The sequence below is a fragment of the Vulpes vulpes genome, chromosome 8 (genome assembly GCF_048418805.1).
Source record: "Vulpes vulpes isolate BD-2025 chromosome 8, VulVul3, whole genome shotgun sequence".
NCBI classification, from domain to species: Eukaryota; Metazoa; Chordata; class Mammalia; order Carnivora; family Canidae; genus Vulpes; species Vulpes vulpes.
In genome coordinates, this window is record NC_132787.1 from 54,105,569 (window position 1) to 54,115,798 (window position 10,230).

General features: G+C 39.8%; 1 protein-coding gene across 10 annotated transcripts in view; it reads right to left on the reverse strand.

Annotated features, from left to right (window-relative positions):
* Positions 1-9,340, reverse strand: part of CHD1L (chromodomain helicase DNA binding protein 1 like) — an 82,928-nt gene extending 73,588 nt beyond the window's left edge. For 3 of the 10 annotated variants that reach the window (XM_072766720.1, XM_025982966.2, XM_025982963.2), the window contains exon 1: positions 9,111-9,340. In XM_072766720.1, coding sequence (XP_072622821.1) covers positions 9,111-9,243 — 133 coding nt within the window. In that variant the 5' untranslated portion in view covers positions 9,244-9,340. Of the gene's footprint in view, positions 1-6,167; positions 6,429-9,110 lie in introns of those variants that run through there. The other 7 variants (XM_072766724.1, XM_072766725.1, XM_072766722.1 and 4 more) reach the window with 5 other exon arrangements.
* Between the last annotated feature and the right edge of the window lie 890 nt (positions 9,341-10,230).

Below are 10,230 nucleotides of genomic sequence, written 5' to 3' on the forward strand. Positions count from 1 at the left end.
AACAGTCAACAAAACTAAAAGACAACCTACAGAATGGGAGAAGATATTTACAAATGATATAGCAGATAAAGGGCTAGTATCCAAGATCTATAAATAACTTATTAGACTCAACACCCAAAAAAACAAAAAATCCAATCATGAAATGGGCAGAAGACAAGAACAGATATTTCTCCAAAAAAGTCATACACATGGCCAACCAATAAACACATGAAGAAATGGTCCACATCATTTGCTGTCAGGGAAATACAAATCAAAACCACAATGAGATACTATCTCACACCAGTGAGAATGGTGAAAATTAACAAGACAGGAAACAAATGTTGGAAAAGATACGGAGAAAGGGAAACCCTCCTGAGCTGTTGGTGGGAATGAAACTGGACCATTTTCTTATAACATACACAAAGATAAACTCAAAATGGTTGGAAGACCTAAATATGAGACAAGAATCCATCAAAATCCTAGAAGAGAATACAGGCAGCAATCTCTGTGACCTTCGCCACAGTGACATCTTGGTAGATACATCTCCAAAAGCAACAGGCTTTTGCCTAAACAGGCAAAAATGAACTACTGGGACTTCATCAAGATAAAAAGCTTCTTCACAGCAAGGAAACAGTCAGCAAAACTAAAATACAACCAATAGAACAGGAGAAGACACTTGTAAATGTCTTACCAGATAAAGGGCTGGTATCCAAAAGCTATAAAGATCTTATTAAACTCAACAGCCAAGAAAAAAATAATCCAGTCAAGAAATGGGCAGAAGACATGAACAGACATTTCTCAATCTGTTTCAAGAAATCTCAATCATTTCAAGAAAACAAATGGCCAAGAGACACATGAAAAAAAATGTTCCACATCACTTGGCATCAGGGAAATGCAAATCAAAACCACAATGAGATCCTACCTCACACCAGTCAGAATGACTAAAATTAATGAGTCAGGAATCAACAGATGTTAGCAAGAATGCAGAGGAAGGGGAATCCTCTTACACTGTTAATGGGAATGCAAGCTGGTGCAGCCACTCTATACAATAGTATGGATGTCCATCAAAATTTGAAAATAGAACTACTCTACAACCCAGCAATTGTACTAGTAGGTATTTACCCCAACAATAAAAATGTAGTGATCCAAAGGGGCACCTGCACCCCAATGTTTATAGCAAAAATGTCCACAACGAACTATGGAAAAAGCCCAGATGTCTGTTGATAGATAAATAAAATATATGTGCTATATATACACAATGAAATACTACTCGGCCATCAAAAAAGAAATGAAATCTTGCTATCTGCAACGACATGGATGAACTAGAGGGCATCATGCTCAGCAAAATAAGTCAATCAGAGAAAGACAATTTTCATATGATCTCACCCATATGTGGGATTTAAGGAACAAAACAAAGGATCACTGGGGAAGACAGGATAAAATAAAACAAGATGAAATCTGAGGGAGTCAATGCATAAGAGAGTCTTAACCATAGGATACAAACTGAGGGTTACTAGAAGAAGTGTGGGATGATGCAGAAACTGGGTGATGAACATTAGAGAGTGCATGTGATATATACTAAGTACTCAGTGTTACATACAACTGATAAATCGCTAAACTCTAATACTAATGCCACCATATGTTGATTAACTGAATTTAAAAAATTAATTAAAATTTTTAAAGAAAGAAAAAAAGAAAACAAGCAAACTTCCCTAACCTAAGAAAGGGGGAAAAAAATTCACATCCAGAAAGTCCAACAAGTTCCAAAAAAGATAAATCCAAAAAGACCCACAAGTACATTCTAATTAACATGTCAAAAGTCAAAGGCAGAGAGGAAATATTAAAGGTAGCAAGAGAAAAACAACTTGATATGTATATGGGACCTCCTTTAAGACAATCAGCAGATTTATCAGCAGAAACTTCGCAGGCCAGAACAGTGGCACAATATTTTCAAAATGCTGAAAGAAAAAAATTTCCAAATAAGAGTATTGTACCCAACAATGTTACCATTCAAAATTGAAGAAAAAAAACGAGTTTTCCAGAGATGCAAAACTTAATGGGCTTCATCACCCACAAACCAGCCTTATAAAAATTTTAAAGGGATTTCTTTGGCCTGAAAAGAAAGGAATTAGTAACAAAAAACATAAAAATATAAATCTCACTGGAAAAAGTAAAGGGAGTAGATTAAGCACTTATAAAAATAGGATGAAAATTAAAAGACAAAAGTAGTAAAAATAACCATAACTACAATAATTAGATAAGGTACACAAAACATGCTAGTGAGGGAGGAGTAAAAATGTAGAGCTTTACAATGAGTTCAAAACTAAGTTACCATCAATTAAAGTAGACAGTTATAAGTTTTATACATAAACTTCATGGTAACCACAAAGCAAAAACCTATAGTAGATACACAAAAATAGTAAGAAAAGCATCCAAGCACACTCGCTATAGAAAGTCATCAAACCACAAAAGAAGAAAGCAAGAAAGGAACAAAAGAACTACAAAACCACCAGAAAACAATTAACAAAGTGACAATAAATACACATTCTAATAATCACTTTAGATATTAATGGACTAAATTCTCCAGTTAAAAGACACAGAGTGGCTAACTGGATAAAAAAACAAGACCCATCTATATGCTGCCTACAAGAGACTCACATCAGACATAAGTATATAAACAAAGTGAAAGTAAAAGAATGGAAAAAGATATACCATGCAAATGGAAACAAAAAAAAAAATAGGGATAGCTATACCTATAACAGACAAAATAGACTTTGAAACAAAAACTGTAATAAGACACAAAAAAAGGGAATTTCATAATCATAAAGGGGTCAATTCAACAAGATGATATATCATTTGTAAATATTTATGCACCCCAAAATAGGAACATCTAAATATATAAAGCAAATGTCAACAGTCCTAAAAGGAAAATACAATAGTAAGAAATACAATAATAATAAGACACAGCAATACAAGAATAGTAAGAGATTCTAATACCCCAATTTACAACAATGGTTAGATCACCCAGACAAAAAATCAGTAAGACATCAGCCTTAAATGACACATTAGACTAAATGGACTTAATAGATATATATAGAACATTCCACCCAAAATCACTAGAATGCAGAGTCTTCTCAAGTGCACATGGAACATTCCCCAGGATTGATCATATGTTAAGCCACAAAATAAGCCTGAAATATCAAGCATCTTTTCTGATGATAATGGTGTGAAACTAAAATCAATTGCAAGAAGAAAACTGGAAAATTCTCAAATATGATTAAACAACATGCTACTGAACAAATAATGGATCAATGAAAAAAATCAAAAGCAAAATTAAAAAACACCTTGAGACAAATGAAAATGTAAATACAACATACCAAAACTTATCGGATGCAGCAAGAGCAGTTCTAACATGGAAGTTCACAGAGAAAAATGCCTATCTCAAGAAACAAGAAAAATCTCATATTAACAACCTAACTTTACACTACAAGGAACCAGAAAAAGGAAAAACAAATAAAGCCTAAGTTAGCAGACAAAACAAAATAACAAAGATCAGAGCAGATATAAAAGAAAGAGACTAAAAAGACAAAGAAAAGATCATTGAAACCAAGAGTTAGTTCTTTGAAGAGATAAACAGTATTGGCAACCCTTTAGCTAGATCCACCAAGAAAAAAAAAAGGATTCAAATAAACAGAATCAGACATGAAAGAGGAGGGGCACCTGGGTGGCTCAGTTGGTTAAGTGTCCAACTCTCCATTTTGGCTCAGGTAATGATTTCAGGGTCATGAAATCAATCTCCACATTGACTCAATGCTCAGTATGGACTCTGCTTGAGACTCTCTCCCTCTCCTTCTGCCCCTCCCCTTGTGTGCAAGGTCATTTGCTCTCAAATTAAAAATTTTTTAACAAATTAAAAATAAATATAAAATTTTAACAAATTAAAAATAAATAAAAAATTTTAACAAATTAAAATTTAACAAATTAAAAATAAAAAATTTAACAAATTAAAAATAAAAAATTTAACAAATAAAAAATAAAAAATAAAAAATAAAAGAAACAAAAGGAGACATTACAATTGAAACCACAGAAATACGAATGAGCATAAGAAACTATAATGCACAATTACACACTTATAAACTGGACAACCTAAGTAAATACATTTTTAGAAACATACAACCTGGGACACCTGGGTGGCTCACTTGGTTAAGCATCTGCCTTTGGCTCAGGTCATGATCCTGGGGTCCTGGATGGATCCTCACATTGGGCTCCCTGCTCAGCAGGGAGTCTGATTCTCCCTCTGTCCCTCCCCTTCGTTCTCTCTCAAATTAAAAAAATAAATAAAACATACAACCTTCCAAGACTGAGTCTTGAAAAAACAGAAAATCTGAAATGACCAATTACTAGTAAAGAGATTGAATCAGTAATCAAAATCCTCCTAAAGGGCAGCCCAGGTGGCTCAGAGGATTAGCGCCCTTTGGCCCAGGGCCTGATCCTGGAGACCCAGGATCAAGTCCCACGTCAGGCTCCCTACATGGAGCCTGCTTCTCCCTCTGTCTGTGTCTCTGCCTCCCCCCCCCCCCACCCCGACTTTCTCTGTGTCTCTCATGAATGAATGAATGAATGAATGAATGAATAAATAAATAAATAAATAAATAAATAAATAAATAAATAAATAAAATATTTTTAAAAATAAAAATAAAATAAAATCCTCCTGAAAAACAAAAGTCCAGGACCAGATGGCTTCACTGGTAGATTCTACTAAACATTCAAAGAAGAATTGATACCAATTCTTTTCAAAATTTTCCAAAAAAAGAGGAGGGAGGAACTCTTCCAAATTGTTTTTACAAGTTTGATATTACCCTGATACCAAATCCAAACAAGAAAATTATAGGTCAATGTACCTGAAGAACATGGATGCAACAACTTCAACAAAGTATTAGAAAACTGAATTCAGGGGCAGCCCTGGTGGCACAGCGGTTTAGCACCAACTGCAGCCCAGGGCGTGATCCTGGAGACCCTGGATTGAGTCCCACGTCAGGCTCTCTGTATGATGCCTGCTTCTCCCTCTGCCTGTGTCTCTGCCTCTCTCTCTCTGTCTCTCACGAGTAAATAAATAAAATCTTTAAAAACAGAAAAGAAAGAAAGAAAACTGAATTCAGTAATACATTAAAAGTATCCCACACCATGATCAAGTAGATTTACTCCAGGAATAAGGATAAGCATCCACCAATTTGATATACCATATTAACAAAATGAAGGATAAAAATCATGCAACCATCTCATAGATGCAGAAAAAGCATCTGACAAAATCAACACACATTTATGATAAAAATTCTATACAAAGTGGGTATAGAAGGAATTGACCTCAACATAATAGAGGCCGGGATCCCTGGGTGGCGCAGTGGTTTAGCGCCTGCCTTTGGCCCAGGGCGCGATCCTGGAGACCCAGGATCGAATCCCACGTCGGGCTCCCGGTGCATGGAGCTTGCTTCTGCCTGTGTCTCTGCCTCTCTCTCTCTCTCTCTCTCTCTCTCTGTGTGTGTGTGTGTGTGTGTGACTATCATAAATAAATAAAAATTTAAAAAAAATAACAGAGGCCATATATGATAAGCCCACAGCAAACATCAATATTCAATGATGAAAAACTGAAAGCTTTTCTTCTAAGATCAGGAATAAGACAAAGATGCCTATTTTTGTCACTTTTATTCAACATAGTATCGGAAGTCCTAGCCACAGCAATTAGGCAAGGGGGAAAAAAAGGAATCCAAATCAGAAAGAAGTAAAATTGTCACTATTTGCAGATGACATACTATACACAGAAAACCTTAAATATGCCACCAAAAAACTATTAGAACAAATTAATTCAGTGAATTTGCAGGATGCAAAATGCACAGAAATTTGTTGCATTTCTACACACTTATAACAAACTATCATTAAAACTAAGAAAACAATCCCATTTTATCCTCTCCCAACCTTTTTCAGATTTATCATGGAATCATTATTATGTAGGCATCATCAATCATTTAACTTCATTTTCAGCCCTTTTCCCATCTCAAGAGAATGGGGGACAGAGCTGCAAATTCCAAGCTTCTAATTTCAGCTTGTTCTTTATTGTGACTAGCCCCCACCCAAAAGCCATCCAGGAACATACTCAAATACCTCATCAGAACAAAAAATACTCCTCTCACCCAGGAAATTACAAGGATTTTGGGCATTCTATTCTGGGAACCAGAAGGCAGAGTCAATATGTATTTTCCATTATCTCACAAGATCATTACTCCGTCAGCTCCAGGACTGTACCCACATCATCCACAATCTGTGCCAGTAAAATGGATGTTCAGTATCCACCTAATCTCCCTGAAGTTAGGTCTAGTCTCCAAGGGAAATGTAGAAAACCGAAATCCCTCCCAGACTGTGGCTTTTCCTTCATTTCCCCTTCCAAATCTCCCACAGTCATCATGCACAACAGAACTACAAGGGAGTCTGGGAAATGTAGTCTTTTGTTTTATAGCCTCTAGGATGTGGTAAGGCAGGCTTAGGGTTCCGGGAAACAATAAATGTGAGGGTGCCCATCAGCTATATCTATCACAGAGCTGTTTGAATTCTCTTGCCCACTTCTCAGGAGGATGAGTACAGGCATACCTCATATTATTGTGCTTCACTTTACTGCCCTTCACAGATGCTGTGTCATTTTTGTTTTGTTTTTATAAATTACAGGTGTATAATACTGAGTTAAGCAAGTCTGTGTCATTTTTCCAATAGCATTTGCTCACTTTGGGTCTGTGTGTCATATTTCGGTAATTCTCACAATATTTCAAACTTTCTCATTGCTGTATTGGTTATGATGATCTGTGATCAGCGATTACAACCTACTGAAAGCTTAGATGATGAGTCAGCATTTTTCAGCAGTAAAGATTTTTTAAATTAAAGTATGCACATTGGGTTTTTCTGACATTGCTACTGCACACTTAATACAGTATAAGTATAAACTATGTTATGTTTATAATATAGTATAAACATAACATTTATATGCACTGGGAAAAAAAAATTCACTTGACTTGCTTTATGACAATATTCAGTTTATTGCAGTAGTCTTTAACCAAACCAACTTGCAGTATTTCTGAGGTATGCCTCTCATGGAAAAGCAGGCAAAAACACCAAGAAGTAATAAGTCTGTTTATTCCAAAAACAAAGCGGTCCTAACATACCTTTATGATCCAATGTATTTTGGGTTTCTGAAGTTCACTAGAATGTATGGAATGTATCTGTGACACTCTTCAGGGGAAGAAGATCAACTAAGAGTTTTTTAATAACTAGAAAGGATACTGCAGAACAAAATACTTGCTTTAGCACTTTTCAAAAAATGGGTAAATCATTACATATTTGAGAGAAAAAAAGACTGTCAAATTTCTTCCTAATATATTTCCATGGAAATAAAAATTTAAATATAAAGCGATCCTAACTGTACTAGAAGAAAAATATTAAGGGGTGCCTGGGTGGCTCAGTCAGTTAAGCATTTGCCTTCTGCTCAGGTTGTGATCCCAGGGTCTTGGGATCAAGCCTTGCGTTGGGCTTTCTACTCAGAGACTAATTCTCCCTCTCCCTCTGCTTGCCGTTCTGCCTATCTCTGCACCTGCTCGCTCTCTCTGTCAAATACATAAATAAAATCCTTAAATAATGAAAATTTTTTAAGAAAGAAAATATTAAGCCAACAACAATAAACTTAGAGTAGTAAAGTCCTGCCAATGCAAAATACTAAAGGCAAAAATCATTTAGAAAAAGGCTGAAAGATTTGACTACAAAGAATGTATTATTTGCAGTCTGTATCAACGTGCACACTTCATTTAGTCTTCCCCCACAAATGTTCTCAAAGCATACCTAAAAACACATGCAAGGAAACAGACACAAATATGTTAAGATACCCACACAAACACCAGTCCATAAATTCCTATTTAGATTGGATACACACTCCTTACAGACACAGATGCAATCATTCACAAAGTCTCAGAGACACAGGAAAGGAGAGGTCTTTCTCTTTCCTGTCTGTATCCTACCCATTCTTCTTCATTCCTCTTCTAAGGTGGACAGAGAAATGCATCTTCTGTTTCATTCTGAGAATGAACAAAACCTCACACTTCCTTGGCATTTAGTACCTAACAAGAGTTCAATAAATACTAGTTTATACTTCTGGAAGCACTCACAGTCCCCAATGTAGAAACTCCAGGAGGGCAGGGCCCAGTGTTGATTTGATTTGCTCATCTCGGTACCTAACATCTCACTGTATGTGGCTCTCAGTAGCAGCGAATAAATAATGAATTTAACGACTACACCACTGATATTATTGATCCAAGTTTCTATAATACAGTTAAAGCCTGCAGTGCATTCCCCATTTTGTAATTCAAAAAATCGAGGATTGGAGAGGTTAGGTGGTGAGTCGGAAGAAGGCAGAGCCAGGAAATAAAATAGGGCCTGACTTTTTCCATCCACAGGAAATGGTGTCACCCTCGCTGTCTGTGCACAATTTTCCAGCTTCAAAGTTTCAAGGGAAGAACTGGTATAAACAAAACACGATCTGCGATAAGGACTAATAAATGTTTCTCAGCTGCATAGTGGAAAATAGAGTACTGGGGGAGAATGAATCAATGGGAAATGATGTAAGAGCTTGTACGTGCACGGTGAATGAAGAAGAAAGCTGAAGTAGGCGAGTTCTGACAGTTTTATAGGACAACTCACGAAATCCCCCAGGCCAGGCCTCCAAATCTGCCGGTACAGAAACTTTAAACTCATATCCTTGGGGCTCCAGGACGTCCTCTGCATCCTCAGAAACAAAGGTTTCACCTTGGGGGAGGGGTCTCCCCCTCCCCGAGTTCCTCCGCTCTGGCGCGGGTGTGCCGGGCCGCGGACCCGGAATCTCCTCCACCCCGCGCGGCGCAGGCGAGGGCAAGGGCTACCCAGCACCTCCGCAGTGAGGGGGAAGAACGGCCCTGCCCGGAGTCCGCAGGGAAAAATCCCACAGGACGGTGCGCCTAAGGCGCCGAAGGCCCGTTCCCGGCGCGGGGTCCCCCGGCCCAGCAGAAGCGAGTCCCACCGAGTTGGCAGGCTCCGGAGGAAGCTGGCCCCGGGCCACTAACCTGTCAGGCCCCACTGCTGTAGGTCCTGCTCCTGCACCCGTGCCCGCGCCGCCTCGCCTCGGCTCCGGCTCTGAACCGCACGTAGGAAGCCCGGCATGTCGCCTCCGCTCCTCCCGGGGCCCGGGCGCTCCATACCCGCCGGAGAGTCCCGCGAGGCCCGCGCGCTCCATCCAAGCCGCAGAGGCTCCGCCCCCCAGCGCCCGCGCGCTCCGCCCAGCGCGCACAGGCTCCGCCCCGCAGCGCCCGCGCGCTCCATCCAAGCCGCAGAGGCTCCGCCCCCCAGCGCCCGTGCGCTCCGCCCAGGGCGCACAGGCTCCGCCCCGCGGCGCCCGCGCGCTCCATCCCGACCGCAGAGGCTCCGCCCCGTGGCCCCCGCGCGCCCCGCCCAGCCCATAGAGGCTCCGCCCCGCGGCGCCCGCGCGCTCCCTTCCCTTGCCACCGGGTCGACCCCAGCGCGCAGCCGCCGCCGCCGCCGCCGCCAGAGGCGTTATCCTGCGCCGAGTTCTGCGCGCCGGCTTTGCTCCCAGTTAACCCTTAGGCTCTCATTTTCGCGGTCTTTGCGGTTGAGCACTGCCTGCATTCGGCCGGTCGGGAGGTCGGACTATGCTCACCATTCATTTATTAGCAACACTAACTATGCTCCCGGTGCATATATACTCTGGGGTTAGAGAATTGAGTAAGACATGGACCCAGTCCTCCAGCGAGCGAGTCACAGCAAGAATGTAAAGGACTGTGTGCTCAGTTCAGTTTGCACCGGTAATAAACTGGTTTGGGCCCTGAAATCCTCTTACCCGTTGGCTATAGACCAGTATTAGGAACTTCTGAATGGTAGGAGATTAAAATCATGAAAACTGTCATCACCACCACATTTCTCAAGTGAATTATGGGGAGCAAATTGAAGCAATGCAAATTGAAGCAGGTTAGGGGTCACCATCACAACATCAGTTTTGAGTGGATTAATGATGTAGTAATTTATAATTAGTAGTGTGCAGATATAAAATTATAATAACCAAATAACTGCAGTTAATGATGCAGTTAGAGGTGCTGCCCTAAGAGCTTTACAAGGATTTATTTTCTCATTTGACCCTCACAGTAACCCTATAAATAGGTACTAGAATTG